Source organism: Calypte anna, chromosome 12, assembly GCF_003957555.1.
Source record: "Calypte anna isolate BGI_N300 chromosome 12, bCalAnn1_v1.p, whole genome shotgun sequence".
NCBI classification, from domain to species: Eukaryota; Metazoa; Chordata; class Aves; order Apodiformes; family Trochilidae; genus Calypte; species Calypte anna.
This window is the reverse complement of record NC_044258.1, coordinates 7,348,320-7,365,622: the sequence shown is the minus strand read 5'-3', so window position 1 is coordinate 7,365,622 and position 17,303 is coordinate 7,348,320. Positions and strand designations below refer to the sequence as shown.

The 17,303-nt window shown below is 44.2% G+C and overlaps 3 protein-coding genes across 4 annotated transcripts in view; 1 reads left to right on the top strand and 2 right to left on the bottom strand.

The window, feature by feature from the left end:
• The window catches only part of FANCD2 (FA complementation group D2), a 41,254-nt gene extending 33,096 nt beyond the window's left edge, over positions 1-8,158 (bottom strand). The window contains exons 1-10 of the mRNA XM_030458636.1: positions 8,073-8,158; positions 6,878-6,967; positions 5,985-6,119; positions 5,329-5,396; positions 4,367-4,470; positions 3,743-3,806; positions 2,629-2,681; positions 1,989-2,067; positions 1,160-1,284; positions 575-662 (exon numbers count right to left, since the gene is read on the bottom strand). Of these exons, the coding sequence (XP_030314496.1) occupies positions 575-662; positions 1,160-1,284; positions 1,989-2,067; positions 2,629-2,681; positions 3,743-3,806; positions 4,367-4,470; positions 5,329-5,396; positions 5,985-6,119; positions 6,878-6,944 (783 nt within the window). The 5' untranslated portion in view covers positions 6,945-6,967; positions 8,073-8,158. The remainder of the gene's footprint in view (positions 1-574; positions 663-1,159; positions 1,285-1,988; positions 2,068-2,628; positions 2,682-3,742; positions 3,807-4,366; positions 4,471-5,328; positions 5,397-5,984; positions 6,120-6,877; positions 6,968-8,072) is intronic.
• Positions 8,159-8,341: 183 nt separating this feature from the next.
• Positions 8,342-13,440, top strand: EMC3 (ER membrane protein complex subunit 3). Its single transcript, XM_030458596.1, has 8 exons — positions 8,342-8,597; positions 8,810-8,867; positions 9,629-9,722; positions 10,381-10,485; positions 11,115-11,196; positions 11,335-11,414; positions 11,964-12,046; positions 13,205-13,440. The coding sequence occupies exons 1-8, from the start codon at positions 8,443-8,445 to the stop codon at positions 13,331-13,333; spliced, it is 786 nt and encodes a 261-aa protein (XP_030314456.1). The 5' UTR covers positions 8,342-8,442; the 3' UTR covers positions 13,334-13,440.
• Positions 13,441-14,768: 1,328 nt separating this feature from the next.
• The window catches only part of USP4 (ubiquitin specific peptidase 4), a 38,232-nt gene continuing 35,697 nt past the window's right edge, over positions 14,769-17,303 (bottom strand). For both annotated transcript variants that reach the window (XM_008499079.2, XM_030458591.1), the window contains one exon: positions 14,769-17,274. In XM_008499079.2, the coding sequence (XP_008497301.2) occupies positions 17,173-17,274 (102 nt within the window). In that variant the 3' untranslated portion in view covers positions 14,769-17,172. The remainder of the gene's footprint in view (positions 17,275-17,303) is intronic.

Sequence of the window (17,303 nt, the reverse complement as noted above, 5' to 3'; positions counted from 1 at the left end):
TTTTAACTGGCTTTCAAAAAGGAAAAGCATGAAAGAGGTGTAGACTGCTATGTAGGACAGACACTTAAATTTTATTCTCTTTGCAAGAATCCAAACTGTGAGAATAGCAACAATCCAACACATCATCTCATCTTCTTTATCATTATTCTGCAGAGAAAAACTATAACCATGAAATACTTCCTTTTTTTTTTTTGGTAGAACATAGCAGCCTAGTCTGGTCACTGTACCTCAAAAAAAAAATTATGACAATAAACAGGTTTAAGATGGGCAGTAAACATTTGCTGCAGCAGGACCAAGTGATTTTGCATTTGCTCTGAGAGCTGTGTCTGAAATTCCTGAATGCACACTGTAACAGCCAGAAAACTTCTCTCTCTGCTCCTCACCAAACCCATCATGCATGTTGCAAAAACAGTTTTAGTTTGTCTGACTCCTTTCCAACTTCAGCTAGCTTGGGACTTTTGAAGGTCTATAGGAGTCAGAGTTAGCAAAATATTTAAAATGAAATAACAGTTTTAGCTCTCATGTTGCAGAGCAGGGGAGGGGTTCTGCTCAACTGCTCAGTAAAAGCCCTTACCTCAGCCAGGAGACCTGTATCAAGATCCAGACGGGAAAGGGCATCCAGGACTGGAACTGTCAGGTGCCTGCCCTGCTTCAGTAAGCAGCTGATACACAAAGGGGTAAAAAAATGATCCTCTTAATAGAAGCATGAATGGCTATTTAATAAATAGTGTGCTCATAGCAGCTTTTGTAGTCACTGGAAAAAAAATCTGAAACTGACAACAAAATATGCCATAGACACTATGGAAAACTTGTTCCCTAAATTATCACTCCTCTCTGAACACACTGAATTGTGATTCTGTGGCTGCTCATTAGAAACAAAGAATCTACCATTTTCAAATCTTGTTAAAATAGGGAGCATGGAAAAAGACCTGGCAGAAGCCTCAAGCAAGAACTTCACAATTGGAAGGCCCTGGGTTCACCATGAGTAGAAAAAAAAAATATTAGTGAGATTACTGGTATATGATTTAATTACACACATCACTTGGGCCTGATACCTTCTAGCCACACATCTGTCCCATAGATGTCTCACCAGCTAAGTGAAAGGGTAAAAAACCAAGAAAACAAAACAAAAAACAAAATCCAACAGAATCATCTGTACCTGAGCTCTCTGGCAACCTCACTTTGCTGGGAATCCTCCAGGATCTCAGGTAAACTGGTGATAATATCATGCTGGATTGGTACTGGAGAGACATTGATCATCTGCATTAATTTCTTGACGAGATCCTGCAGACAAGATGAGCACATGTAATACCTGTGAGTCTCACCATAAGCATTGTGGCAACAATATTATGCATGTAAAGTCACTCATGAAGTAATTTATCTGGATTTATGCCAACTGTCCCTTAACTCATTGTCCTGCTGAAGGTGGGAGCCATAGCATAGACTTTTATGGACCAATGGTATTTTACAGGGTGGATATAACTGTCTTGGTGAGCAAAGGAAACAAACTGAGGAACACAACAGCAAGGTCCTCAGTGTTTTGTCTGGCTTCTTGACTCAGTTAATTCTGGCCCTCCACAGAGACTAACTTAGACCAAGAAGGAAATGAACCACCAAAGCAGGGACAGAGAATTTACCCCCAGATGCTTGCAAGTACCTGACATGTCTTGTTAAAATTAAACAAGAATGGATTGTAACTTCCTGCCAGCAACAGCTTTAAAGTGGGGCCACCCATGTGGATGCACATACAGATACAAATTTCTGAAAAAGGAGACTTAGAGCAAGGGAAGAAGAAAAACAGTAGAAAGGGATGTTTAAAAAATCACTGAAGGCAATCCTAATAAAACAGAATTCATTAAACCTCTCCTTCAGCACGTGAATATGAAAGCAACATCAGCTGTCATTAGCATAATAGCTTATCTCACCTGAGTGACTTTCCAGAAGTTGATTGAAAACCCCATACATGTGACTATACCATCAGTACCCACCTGGCTGTCTAGAAGCTTGTCAAGCCATTTAAACTGATTGACAATGAGCCGGGGAAAATTTGTTCCAAAGGTGCCCACACTGAAACAGCAGGAAGTGAATCACAGATCAGTCACTCACAGACAGACTCAAAACCTTTGCTGCTGGTCAGCAAGACCGTAAGAAGCAACTCAAATTAATCAACTAGCAAAACCATCTTATGAGCATAGTGTTAACACTCCTATAGAATTTAGCAGCACCTAGGAAGCACCTTGCTTCTTACTTGCTATGCAGGCAAAGCAGAGATACTTCCAGCCTGTTTCAGCATCCATTACCAACATCCTAAGCTACATCACAGAAAGCAAAACATGTAATGGGACCATACTGTGCTGTCTACCATAGCATGGCTACACTAGCTTAGCCTAAATCTCCTTTGAGCCCATGAGTTATGAGGTATGGATGCATTTCATCTTTTACAAATTTGTCTTCTGCTTATGCAGACGTTGTGATACTTCTCAAATAATTTTACTTCTGTGTAGGGAAAAAAATTAAGTGAAAACAACCATTCAGGTATATTTGAAGTAAGATTTAAAGCCAAACAGCTAGTGATTGTCCAAAAGAAAAACCCTGTTTCAAGGCGGAGAGAACACAGATTATACTCACATGTCAAAAAAGAATTCAGGGATCTTTTCCAGCAAAAGTGTTATGACAGCAGGCTAGAAAAAAAAAGGTAAAAAGTTACTTTCAGAATAATGATTTACTGCTTCTGCTGTGGCATTGCCACCAAAACTGATCTTTCAAAAAAAGACATGCACTGAGAATAAAAAAATAAAACAATATTCAAAAGAACCAGTAAATATATTTCCTGTTAGGGAAATCTCTAATTCCAAAAAGAAGACACAGAGCTTGCAAACTGAAAACCACAAATGCTGAATGGTATAAAACTATGCCCATAATCTAACAGAACCAGAGCATACAGGAAGGAGGTTCAGTTCCTCTGGGTCAAACAAAGCCTATATCTTCAGACCTAGCTGAGTTGTTTTTTACCACACAGAAATCTCAAACATCAAGTTCAGGTAAGTTTTAAAAAAGTGTCCCCATGCTTTTGATATTCCCTTTGCATGTCTAATTCTTCCCCTGTAAATCCTGGCCTTAATGCAATTCTAAACTTTTCAATTATAAGAGGATTTACATCCACAACTGCTCTCAGGCTTCCCATGCCTCGGTGAGGTATCTGTCACCTTCAACTCCATATATATCTTGATGCAACTTGTATACATTTTATCAGAACTTGTTCTTGCAGGTTGCTCAGCCTCTTGCCCATTTTTTAAAAACTTGTAAGACTCAAATTTCTCCAATAATGGAGTTTCCATCACCTCTCTAGCCTACCTGTTCTAGCAGCTAAAGAAAATACTCTCCACAATGGAAGTGGTTATATGCTCTCAGAACTTCCTGTGATTGACACAAACTGTCATCTCTCATCCTGACCCTGTTCACCCTGCTTTTTCTACACCATAGATATTTGAAAATTACAAGATCTCCCTTAATCTTCTCTTTTTAAGACTCAACAAACCCAGTTCCCTCTGTCTCTTCTTGTATGCTGTCTGCTCCAGGCCCTGAGCATTTCTGTCCTTAAAGACATAAGAAATTGGACACTATTCCAGATCCAGCATCGTCTACTTCACAACCCTTCAACTATTAATCTTTTACTTACATAACCAAAAGGATCTCTAAACAAATCAACACCACTAAGAAGAGCAAACTAAGGTGTCCATACCTGTAAGATCTTGATTCCAAGAAGCAGTTTAATGAGGCTTTCACAATACGAGTGCACCAGAGTCCTGCAAGATGAAAGATTACACCCCAGTTGCAATAAAAACATGTTAGGAGAACAGGCTGTAACTCTCTCCATTACTGTTGGTTTTAGTTTTTTTGTTTTTAAAAAAAAAAACAAACAACTTACAATAACTTATGATAATATCTGGTAACCACATACACACACACACAAAAAAAAATCTGAAATGCACTTCAGCTCTGAATGAGCTTACTCTCTTCAAGACTGGTGCAAGCTGGAAATGCAAGTCTCTTTGGTTAAGAAGTATCTCCTGGAAAAACTGACAAAAACCAGCTGACCTTCACCAACCTTGTAATTTTTTTTTCCCCACAATATTTGATTCTTGCCAAAAAAAGCCATGAAGCCCAAAGAATGCTACAGGCAGCTAATAAATTCTGTGAATTACCACCTTAAACTTACTGCCATTAAATTAGCAGTGTACTGAAATAGCCACTCTTGCATAAGAAACAAGTCTTGTTGTGTATCAGTTGGAGCTGTGGCCTTTCCCTCCCCTGTGTTCAGTGCTATGACATTTAACTAGAGAAGGCAAAAGACATTTTCTCTGACCTTGACCCCTCAGTCTGTATGGGAGTGCACGGCAGGAGACAGTTCTTGAACTGGTTTCTGTCCTTGATGTGAGATTCCAAGCCACTGATGAACTGCTTCACAACCTGCAAAGCAGAGGGAAGTTATCCAGTCCATGAAAAGACACCCCAACCAACCACTGCCTTTTTTAGGATGCTCTTTGTGAGAAGATGAGAGGGAAGGGAAGAATACAGGGAACTTATAGCCAGGGAACTGGCTATAAGACAGAAACTGTGATGGAAGGAATGCTGAATAATAAATAAATGCTAGTCAAAACCATTTCCAAAAGCAAATACTGACTGCTCTGCAAAATAACTCCAAAGCAACTATCTCACATTTTACTTTCATTTAAAAGGGCTTTGCCTTTATTTCTGTTCAGCTGAGACAGAAACATTTAAGGTGACAAGGACCACAGTCCAATCACTGACCCCTGGACTTTCACACTAGGCTCCTTTCCACACTTGACTGGAAAGGAGCACCACATTGTGGCAGTTTTAATGCTGCCAGCTCTCAGGCAACACAAAACCAAACAAAGCTTCTACTAGAAAGTTAAGCAAGCAATCTTTGTCCCTTGAGTGACTTTGTCTGTTGAATATTGCTACTTAATTACTTTGACAGGGCACTGTGGTGGAAGTGTAGAACTTCTGCTCAGTATTGTCCTAAACCAAACTTGGAACACGGGGACCAAGTCTGGTTTAACAGAGGCACATACTGCTCATCTCCTCCTGACTATTTAGATGTGACAGCTGCAGCAGAATGACAGTGGAACCAAAAGTCTGTAACAGCAACACTGAAAGAATCTGGACCACAGCAACCCCAGTTAAGCTACTTCATTACATATTTTGGTATGGGACTAGCAGGGACAGGAAGCTGTATTTGCATCTTTTGCTACACAGCCAATGGTTTTCAAGCTGGCTCCTGCCAAAGCATAGTCCAATACTTACATCTGGGTAAGTGGGGTGCTTCTCCAGGGCCAGGCAGAGCTTCTTCTGGAAAGCCATTTGATCTACAGCTAAGGAGAAAGGTTATAAAAAAAAATAAAGACCAAGAAATATTTTATCCATAGAACACCACAACAACAGCTACCTAAGTAGGAGCTCTTAAACACATGCATCAATATTTCTGTGTTTGCTCCACTGAGAAGTCCTGTTAGCAGAAGCCTGGTGAGAATCACCACTTGTGCTCTCCCCAGTCTGGGCTGAGAAGAGCTAATGGTATTGGCAAGGCTTAACAACAAATTTCTGAAGATCTTGTCCAAGCTGAAAAGCAACAGACATGTTCATTTTCCTGTTCCACAGCTCCTACCTCTATGACTCAATACTGTAATCACAGATACAGTCTTGTCTTATTCCATGTGCCTCAGATCTTTCAGAATCCTTTCACTTAGCATCAATACACCCAAAGAGCTGGTATAATGAGTTTAGGAACTGTGAAATTCAAGAGGTATATTACAAATAAAAGACCAGACAAAGATTTGCTAAAACTGTGGAACAAGCTGGGTCAAGCACTGTTGCTCTGCAAGTAAAATGCATCTTTACTTTGTACAGGTCATCTTTGCAGGTTTTCAGAAAGCAGCAGAGAGAAAGTATTAAACCCATACCTATTTCATTCTGTCCCTCCCCAGTTTTCAGTACAATTCCTGATGTCCTAAGGAGTTCTTCAAAGACTCCCTCATTCTCCTCTCCACTGTAGGCAGTGACCTTTTCCTTTTCAGCAACCCGTGACTTCTTTATTTCTGAGGAAACAAGACATGCTACCCTCATGTATACTTCACAATAAAAATAGCAAGAAGCCTTCATATGACCCAATAATTAAAAATTAACCTTTAAGAAATCAGAGGGACACAGGAATACACTGAAGGGACCAATACTGCTATTTGACAGCAGTCATTAGCTGATTCAGATGCCAGTGCCTAGATCCTATAAAGCAGTTATCCCTCCGGTCAGACACCAGAAACATTTCCTACTCTCCCCGTTTAGTGATCCATAACCAACAACAAGATACAACTTCAGTAGCTTACATCCCTAACAGACTATGAGTAGTGCTAGAGCATGGATTTTCCTCTGGCCTGAAAAGCATAAATTTAATACAGGTTCTCCCACCAGACCTTGGGTATCTTAGGTATTCACCCACCTGCTAAAGCAAAAAATAACTATCTTCCCCTCAGCCACACAGAGACATTGTTTTGGTTTCATTTACAGATATCAGTTTTGATGAAATGTGACTAATCTGCAGACTCTGAAGGCAGTGAAGTTCACACTAGTAAACCTTGATCAGAGGTACAAGAACAGAGGGACTGAGAAAGGATAACCCACTACTTTTAGCACTGCTGTTTCACTGCGATTTAAAAAAACAAAAAACCAAAAAAAAACATCAACAACACCATTAACAATTAGAATTATCAAAACTGTCCTTTTGGCCTTCTCCCTGCCTGGGAGCCACTGCTTCTACCAATGGGTCTCCATCCCCATAAGATTACAGCTGAGCACCTACTTGGCAAGTCTGTCTGGCAGATCTCTCCAGAGGCATCAGCTTTTGACAGCTTCCTTTTTGAAACCATGGTGGCAAAATCTTTGTTGCCACCTATAAAAACGCAGGAAAAAGACAAGTGAGCAGAGGAAAAATGTATTAATGAGCAAATTAAATGAGCAAATCTAGAATGTATTAGTAAATCATGAAGGGAAATGCTCCAGAAACTGAAACTGCTCAAAGGCAGTTTGCCTGGTTAGCACCACGGTTTTTTTTGCTGTACAGGTTCAGATTTTAGAGCTCTTCATATTCAAATAGTTCAATGAATCACTTTTTCTAAAATGCAGTTTCTCATAAAACAAGGCTTGACTTTTCTTTCAGATGCCAGGCAAGTTGAATGGTAAATTAGACTCAGTAATTAAGAGGTCTGACTGCACCCACTGTTCTAAACTTGCAATCCTCTGCCCAAGCCCAGGGAAAGCTACAAAGGCTCAGCAATTTGGTATTCATGAGCACACCTGTGTTACCTGACCCTGCTCATGCTCCTAACAGTACAATTTCCAGAAGAGTTCTGTCAACACAAGCTCCCATCCAGCTTGTCCTCTCTTGGTGGCTGGCAGTGATTCACAGAATCACCAAATGTTTAGGTTGGAAGAGACCTCCAAGCTCATCCAGTCCAACCTTTGACTTGAGGAGAAGAACTAAATCTCGGCACCCACTTGAAACTTGAAAATTATTTAAAAGATATCCCTAAAAAACCATTATCTCATGCTCAATTCAACTATTTGAAAATTAAGATGAGTTACATAAAAACCCTGAGGAGAAGTGGAACAATTGAAAACAGTGTGATGTGCTTTGGCAGCTCATCTGGACCCAGGGCCTAGACTGACAGCCCACTGACAAGTGCCCGCTCCCGGGCAGTCCTTTCTGTATCATATCCCCTGCCAAATGCTTCGGAATGTCTGTGGCAGCCAAACCTGCCTGAGCACGTACCGAGAGAGCAGCACGGGGTACACGACCCTGCCCTCACCCCCAGCTCGGCTACACGAGTTTCCTCAGCCAGGAGAGGCCAGCGGGATCCCAGACCGGACAGCCGAGTCTTCAAGCCGGTTTTACCCTCTTAATACCAAAACAGACGAATTTTGCGACAAAAAGCGCCTCAGAAACACCGCCCCAAAGCCCACCGACCCGGAACGCTCCGCCGCCCGGGGCCGCTCACCTGGGCAGCCAGCGCACGGCGGCCTCCGCCCTCAGGGCCCGCGGTAAGGCCGGGAGCGGGTGGAGAAGGAGCAGGGCCCGGGGTTAGGCGGGGTGCGGGGGCAGGCGGGGTGCGGGGGGCAGGCGGGGGGCAGGCGGGGTGCGGGGGGCAGCCGCCTCCTCCCCGCGCTTTCTCCTCAGGCTCCGCCGCTCGCCCGGCGCTGACAGAGACGCCGCTCGCGCTCGAGCTTCCCGCCTCTGGCGCGCGGTGACGCCCTTCCGGCGGCGGCGGAAAGGCAGCGCCCGGAAGCGGAAGCGGAGCCGGGGCCTGTGGCGGCCCGGTGGCAGCCGGAGCCGGGTTCGGGTCCGGGTCCGGTAGCGGTACCGGCACCATGAGCGAGCCCGAGCTGCTGCTGGATTCCAACATCCGGCTGTGGGTGGTGCTGCCCATCGTCTTCATCACCTTCTTCGTGGGCATGATCCGGCACTACGTCTCCATCCTCCTCCAGAGCGACAAGAGGCTCACGCAGGAGCAGGTGTCCGACAGGTCAGGGCCGGCACCGAGCACAAACCGAGCTCCCCCCAGCCTCCCCGCCTCTGCCCGCTTCCCCTCTCGGCCCGGATTCTCCTCGGATCGCCCCCTTCTCGGCCCGGCCCCCCCCTTTCTGCGGGCTCCCTCTCGGTCTGGTTCCTGGGTCCCCCGTCCCTTCCCGCTCCCGGCGGCAGCGGTGCCGCTAACGCGGTTTGCCTCTTTTCCAGCCAAGTCCTGATCCGGAGCAGAGTCCTTCGGGAAAATGGAAAATACATTCCCAAGCAGGTAGGGAGATGCGTGAACGGCTCCGCGCTTCGCAAGGGGGTAATTGGGCATCAAGAGCAAAGCCCGCAGCAGCGTTAGTGCAGCGCCGTGGTCAGAGCTGCTCAGGGACATGGGGCAGGCTCTGCAGGGGTGCCCCGGGGGATCAGACAGCCCAGCCGGGTCTGCCCCAGCCCAGGGTGGTGTCTGGAGGCTTAGGAAATCAGGACACGGGCACGTCCATGCCTTTTCCCTGACCTTATTGTTCACTTCTACTACTTGGGATTTTAACTGCATGCTAAAATGAAGTCTGTGTCCAAACCACTGTGTTTAATACCTGCTGAGAAACACAAGGGGCTTTGATAAAATCTCCAGATAATGAGAGTTGTACAACGTGAGCTGTAATGTTCACTGAACTACAAATCAGTCACTCATATTGCTGCCAAGTGGAATTCAGCTCTGGGGAATGACACTGCAGCAAATACTGCTGTCAGTACCAAGCCAGCAAGAACTTTGCACAAAGTGCTGAAAGCTCTTTAATCAGTGTGGATTCTTCTTCAGAGAATTCTTACAATTATTTTAAGAATTTTAGAAAGCCATACAGCTGGTAACTTGCATCTGGGGAAACAACAAAGTGAGGAGCTTCACAGCAAATGGCTGTAAAGTACCTCTGCAGGAAAGAAGGGTGAGTTATAAGAGAGGTCATGTCAGCACATCTGAGCAGTAAATAATGCTTTTTTCCTTCCATTTCTTGTGTCATTGGCATTGGTTCTTTTTCTTTTCAGTCTTTCCTGTCCCGGAAATATTTTTTTAATAACCCAGAGGATGGATTTTTTAAGAAAACTAAGAGAAAGGTAGTGCCTCCTTCACCTATGACAGGTATGTTAAGGTGCCATAAATAGAGCTGGGCAGAAAAACTGGTTTTCTGCCAAGTTAGGAAGAATAATCAACTTTGCAAAGAGCTCAGTGAATACTGAGGGTGGGGAGGGGAGCGTGAATTCACTCTTTGGTAGCAGCATGTTGGGTCACTTAATTTTGCTTAATTTCAACCTCCACCATCTCACAAGCTCATGACAACCTCTGTGTTGTCAGAAATGGGAACTCCTACTCTCACTTGGGGGCATTTTTTTGCACCAGCTCCTGCAGGACCTTCTCTGAACTGAGTTAACTCATTAACGTGGCCAAAGACCTCAGCAGCAAGTTAGCTGGATAGCTGAGCATCCTTTTCCTAGCTAAGCCAGCTTGCAGAGGGGTTCAGCAGTCGGGAGCAAGGGATGGTGATGAGCACAGACAATGCAGAGAGCCCTCTTGGGACCCTTTTCATGACCCTTTTCATCAGCAGCAGCAGCCACACTGGCTGCACTTCTTTTGCCAAGTGTTTTACAAGAGTGGGAAATAATAGGGATGGGTGAGATGGTGGGCTAGGACTGTTCTTACACAGTTCTTAATTAAAATGGCTGACACTGGTAAAGCAAAGTAACCTTGTTTCCCTTTCTTGTCACACACCTCTGCCTTACATCGAATCTGGGAACTGCAGATCCCACCATGCTGACAGATATGATGAAAGGGAATGTAACCAACGTCCTGCCCATGATCCTCATTGGTGGCTGGATCAACATGACATTTTCAGGATTTGTCACAAGTAAGTTTTGGGAATAACACAGCCCATGGGTCTGGCTGCTTTTCTGATGATGACCTGGAGGGTCTGGGCTGCAGCAGGGATTTGCTTCCCTACCTGGCAGCTGTGGACTGGAAGCAGGGCAAACTTGTGGCACTGCTGCTGTTCACTCCATTGATTTGCTTTCCTCGTAGCAAAGGAGACAAAATGGTTTTCAGAGTGCTCACGAACAGTCACAAAGGACACAGTTCATGCATTCAGGAACAGCTGAAGTGGCCAAAACCAGTATTTAAATCTATTAAACAGATTAAACTTTATGTTTATACAGTGGATTTTCCCCTGAACCTGTCCAAGGAGTAGGTTACTCTGTAATGCAGGGTATACACATCAAAAATACTTCCTTACATTCACAGTTCTGGTTTGTTTGGTTTTCTTACTGTTGATGTGGCAACTGCTTCCTTAACAAGACATTCACAGTCACTGATGCCATAGGTGTGATGGTTTGCCCACCTGATTTAAGTTTCAAAAAGTATTTTCACATTGAATAAATACAGAACTACACACAAGAATTACCTACTTGCTTTGCTATTTGCTTTGCAGTTATGCAGTGTTACTTTGTGAAACTCAGCTTTTTGTTTTATTTCATCCTGTAGCAAAGGTCCCGTTTCCTCTGACGCTGCGTTTTAAACCAATGTTGCAGCAGGGGATTGAGCTGCTGACTTTAGATGCATCCTGGTGAGTCTGTGGCCTCAGCAAGCAAGGTCAAATATTCACTTGTATGATTCTGACCTTGCATGGTCTGTGCATGCCTCTGAAATGAGGTCATGAGCCAGATTGGAGCTGAAATCAACCATGCTTGCTCTCATTTATCAGGGTGAGCTCTGCTTCCTGGTACTTCTTGAATGTGTTTGGACTCCGAAGCATTTATACTCTCATCCTGGGCCAAGATAATGGTAAGACACTGTCAGTTCTGTGAAAGAGCTGGCTTCTCATTCCATGGGATGACTTCTCAGGGAGTCTGGGGAAGGATTTCTAAATTTCCAGCCAAAAAGCTCTCAACAGCCTCTCACTTCTGAAAAATTACTCTCTACTGCCCAGGTTTGACATCAGCTACAGCAACCACATCTTCTGCACCAGGCACTGGCTAACTGCTCATAAACTTCCATGGTGATTAACCTGTGCTTTCCTTCTCATCAAACTGGCTTGCAGAAATTCTCTTAGGCTTCTTTCTAGCAAGGATCTGTTATAAGGAAAGCTGCAAGACTTCTTAATGCTGGATGCAGGGCAGGACAGATGATACTGTTTCTGGGGTTAATGAGAATGTAGAAGGCTATTTATCTCCAATTTTCTCCATATTTTGGGAACAAGATATCTTTTTGTGATTGTGGGTGTTGGGGCAACTTTCTGGTTGATAGCTTGGAACCAGGCTGATGGCTCTGTGCTCCATGAAATACTGTTTAAATGAAGCAAATAAAAATCACCCTCTCACTTTCCTTTTGCAGCTGCAGATCAGTCTAGAGTGATGCAAGAACAAATGACAGGGGCAGCAATGGCCATGCCAGCAGATACTAACAAAGCATTTAAGGTACAGTATTGCCACCTGCACTTCTGTTTTCTGGGGACTCACGGAATTGTAGTCTGTATGGAGCTTGTCCTAAGCAAGGGAGTTGCTCTGGGTTTCTGTTTCTAAAATTAGAGCTGACAACTGATGAAGGGTATGAAAGTTGCCCTGAAGCAAACCTGATTTGTTAGTCATTCCTGATACAAAAGTTGAATTCATGTGCAGATGAAGACTTATTTCCCTTGAGATCTAGTTCCAAAGCAGAAGCTGACTCCCAAAAAGTTAATAGTGCAGCTGAGCAGAGCATTTGCAGCTCTGCTGGAGCTGTGACTCTTCTGTCACAAACTGTCAGCACTGAGGTGCAAATCCAGCCAGCCCCCTGCACTCTGATGGCTCACAGCCCTGTGCTTCCTGGTACTGGCTATCCAGAGTTCTGCTTTTCAGCCCTATAGGGACCTAAACCCATTACATGGTCCCCAGAAGGAACAAAGCAAGCAAGCTCATGTTGCAGAAGAACTGTTCTGGCCAAGAATTACAAATCTCTTGCTGGGCATTTTGTGATGTGATTTTCCAGGCTGGATGCAGCTTATTCCACAATACTGACTGTGAACAACACTTGAGGAGGAGAGATTTATGTTCATAGATGGTCACAAGTGAGAAGTGGGAGAGATCATTCTAATATTTAGGATGAAATTATGCTTTTAGGTCTTGGGCTGCTATGAACAGCTGGCATCATTAATTAATAAACTCTAGAGCTCCAGGGAGCTAGCTGGTTGGAGAACAGTCTAATTTGGCACATCAAGTCTGCAATCAGTTGCAGAATTTTTGGCCTGGAACTATTATTAAATGTCTCTGAACTAAAGAATTAACAAAGCACTTGACCCCTCCCCCAGAACAGAATTGGCTGCTTCTAGAGAAGGCTGTTTTAGAAGAAATGGACTATTCCAAAAGGTTTTCAGAAAGCAGATAATGTAAATTTTCTCATCTCTAGGGTGTACTAGTATTGACCAACTACCTAATACCCAATCAAATATAAAACACTGATTTCAGCAAGTTGACAGGATTGCCAGGTTTTTCATAGAACTTGGGTTTTTTTGCAGTTTTAAGGTAAGCACTGTTTTGCTGAGTTTTTAACCATTTAATACTGTGTTGTTTTCCTTTCTCTGTTTATTATCAATGCAGACTGAATGGGAAGCTTTAGAATTGACTGATCATCAATGGGCCTTAGAAGATGTAGAAGAAGAGCTCATGGCAAAGGACCTCCATTTTGAAGGCATGTTTAAGGAAGAACTTCAGACCTCCATCTTCTGAATTTGAGGATATGATTTTGTCTCTTCTTGAGTAATTTGAAATGTTACTTAAAACTATGTAATGTATTTTAGCAAGGCTGAAAATAAAATAAAAACACAATATTCAGATCTGCAGTTTCCAAACACTGATTTGAGTCCCAGCACTGAGTGTGGCTGTGTTTGAGCAAAAGGCTCTCAGTGTGGGGTTCCAGCTGGAGTTGTTTTTCTTCCTAGGAAATAATATTCTGGAAAAAAAAATCTACAATGTCCAGTTCTAGTATACAAGGGGCAAGCTTGCTTGAGTTACAGAATTTAGAGCTTCATGAGACTGAAAATGTATAGGGAGTGCCTGTGTTTCTGGTGTTAAAAGTGTAACTAGTTATCCTTTGCTTTTGAGCAATTAAGACATTGTGTTAGCAATTCAAAACTGACCTGGCAACAAATATTTAACATCTTCAGCAGCAGTGTAAGGATTTCATGTCTGAAAGTGGTGGTCATCCTTTATATTCTTTTCCTGTTGCAACAATGCAGGAGATCCTCAGATATCTCTTCCCTGGCTAAAGAGTCCTAAATGCAAACAGAAGCTCTTCCATCCTGTGTAGTTAGTATTTTTTTTCCTCCTCTTTATTCTGAGCAGTTCATTTTGGGGTCAAATTGCACACCCTCTTCAGGGCACAAGCTGAGCCACAACTGAAACAGAGTTTGCTTTTTTTTCTTAGCAAAATCATCTCCCTTCTGAGCAGGAGCCTTAGCTCAGAGATGTTCTGCTCTGCCTCAGGGACTTCTTTCCTGAGTGCCAACAACAAGAGTGCTTCACTGGCAACACAGCTTGTGTTTCAGGGTTTTTTATCCCTCCCTTTTGCACTAGGGAAGTTCATCTTGCTTCAGGTCCTCTGCATTCGGGTGTAAGCTGTACCTGTGGGCCTGCATGCTGACAATTCCCACACATCTCCACAGCCAAAAGCTGCCACTTCTCAATCTTCTCCAGCCTGCTCTCATACACATTCAGGTTGCCTTGATAAGGAAATTGCAGTGACTGCAGAACTACTACTGCAGTGTTACAGCCACAAGCAGCCCTGATATCCCTGCAAAAAATGGACATAAGGAGGGCCAGGAGCCCCTCAAGATCTGCAGAAGAGGAAGAATGCTGAGGAGGCCATAGCTGAAGCTGCCCAAGTGCCACAGAAAGGCAAGGGCAGGCTTTGCAACAGCCCCAGACATCAGCAACCCAGCACCATGGGGGAGAAAAGGCAGCTCTAGAGCAAGCAAGAACTCTAGGATGGATGGAGCAGTGCAGGCAATTCTTGCTTTTCTCCCAGATTCCCACTAGCAGAGCTGGGTTTGGGTCTACAGGACTCACCCTCCCCCAGCTAAAAGAGCTTTTGGAGCACTAAGCATCCCCACAACCAGCACTGTCAGGTCACATAGTCAAAGCCGAAAAATACAACAAAACCCAGTTTCAGTGCAAACCACTCTTTAATTTTCCTCTTTGTACAATAAAGCCAGCCACTTACAAAGTGCTAGTCTAAAAAACAGGTCTGGTATTACAGCACACACACACCAGCTGAAGCCTGTCAGCTCAAGAGGCAGAGAAAGTAAGAGCTGGGCCACTTTTTCTGCAGTACAACAGAGTCTGTTCAGCATCTGAGCATCAGAGATTTAGCCCCGATGATTAGTTTCTCAATGTCAGCACAGGTAAGGAGGTGGAGAGGAGAACAAAGGCTATTTCAGATTGATTTTTCTTTGCTCCTCTCCCTTTCCTGTCTTGCCCATTTTGGAATGCCCACATGATTTTCTTTAAGGATAAAATGAATATGCTGATCGGAGTAATTCAGTGCAGTGCTACAGCTTAAGAATTGTTTTTTGGATGCTCTCCCTTAGTAACAAGGAAAAAAACACAAATGCAGTATTAAGAGTTGTAAAAATCCCAAATACCCCAAATCAGAACAGCAGAAGCAACTAAGTAATTCTGATCTCAAAATTCAAATTTAAATGCTTTAAAAGCAAAATTCTGCAGCAGAAGATCAGAACAGAAGGTTGCCAGCTAGAGGCAGCTCTTCTTCCTCCTCCCTGTCACCTGGCTGAGGAGCTGCACGTGTCTGCCTTCCCCTCCCAGTGCTTGGAACAGGAGAAGGCAGCAAGCAGCTGTCTGGGCTTTTGTTGGGCTGCAGTACAGAGGTGCAGGAATGGGCACACAGCAATTCCCTACAGGGCTTCTTGCTCAGAGCTGCAGAAAAGGAGTTGGGCTGGTGTATTTTGAAGTTAAATGGATGACTGCTGTTACACTGACCAACAGAGAAGACTATGGTCAGCCATGAAGCCACAGGGACTGTGCACAGGGAACCAAGTGGCTGCAAGCACACCTTTCAGGGTGAAAAATAAGCATGGCAGGAGCCTGTGTTAGCCTTTTGTTCTGCCAATGCATTTGGCTAGAAGTAAAAACTCTCCTGTTTGATTCACCACTAGATCTTTCCCTAGAAAGCAGACTAATGCTCTGGATTTTTCCTTTTTTTTTTCATATGGCAGACTTGTTCTACACTGAGGAGTGATCTGATCTAGTGCTCACAGGTGTCCTCATTCAAAGATGAAAGCTGGAATTCAGTCCTACAAGTAACTCAGACAGTAAATGAGAACAGAAGGAAGAGCATTTGCCAGTTGTGCCAAAAGGATGGAGTGGAACAAATGAGCAGCTAAGGCAGAGAGAGAACTGGAACAGGACCATCACACCCACAGCCTCACAGCAGATGATGGGGCAGGGGACATGAAGGGCAGTGCTCAAGGGAGGAGAAAAAGGCTCAAAGACCAGTCCAAAAACAATCAAAAGACAAAAGTCACAAGAAAAAAGGCTGAAACCTCACACGATTCATTGAATGGGGCTGTCATCCTTATAAGCAGCAGCTCTTGGGACACAGTATTGAGCCTTGCTGGAGAAAAAGCTGTAAGGAGTCCATGAACGAGCAAAAAAGAATAAAAGCTGCCACTGCACAAACCACAGGAGAAATGGTAAAGGCAAAAAACTGCTTACAGAGCAGCCTGGAAGTGAGGGATGTAGGAGATGGACAAAGACAAGAAATTACCAACATTATGGATGACACTTTCTCTGCAGAAGAATGGGAACCAGAGCCAGAGCAGCTGTATTCTGCACCTCTGTGTGGGTCTGCAGCTGTGCCACACCACAGGCAGGTGCAATTCACTTCTGCATTACAGGGTTCATATGAAAAAGGCTGAGTCAAAACCACCCAGAAAAGCCTCAAATGCATCAACAAAAGGACACAAGAAAGAGAAAGTTTTGCTGCATAGCAGGGGGACCAAGGTATGATGGCAGAGACTGGAAAAGACAGGCCAGATACACAAAGATTTGAACTAAGCTTCCAGAAAGGGTGCAGCATGCCTCCCTGACACAGGCAGGGCACAACAGCAACACCAGAGGGCTGGCAGAAGCCCCACACTGATTCACAGAATCATACCCAGCATACTCCTCCATGGGTCCCTGCAAGGCTCAGCCATGACCTGGCCTCCAGCTCAGGCTGTGCTTGCCCAACACCAGCTACAACCCTCAGCCCAAGACCCCCAGCACTAGCCCAGTCAGTCCCAACCCCTGCCTCTAGCCACACAGCTCAGACAGATTTTAATAAGAATTTTATTGAAGCTCCAATATATATTATTTTTGGCCTCTAAATACCCAAGTGTCAGCACCTATTCCTGGCTCTCCAGTGCTATTCTGCAACCCCCAGCACTACATCTTTCAGTGCTAGATTTTCTGCTTGACTCCTACAGAAGGAAGAAAAAAATTTCAGATGCCTCAGGCATGGCTTTAAAGGAGCGACTGCTAAGATGGTGGCCAAGTGCTAGAGGTGATGTTTAGTTGGTGTCCATGCCATCACACTCTTCCTGAGGAGGAGATGGGGCAGTATGTTCCTCGCTGTTTCGGCGCTGATAAAACAGCACATATGCAGCTTTTGTCTACCAAACAGAGAAGAAAATGATCTGAA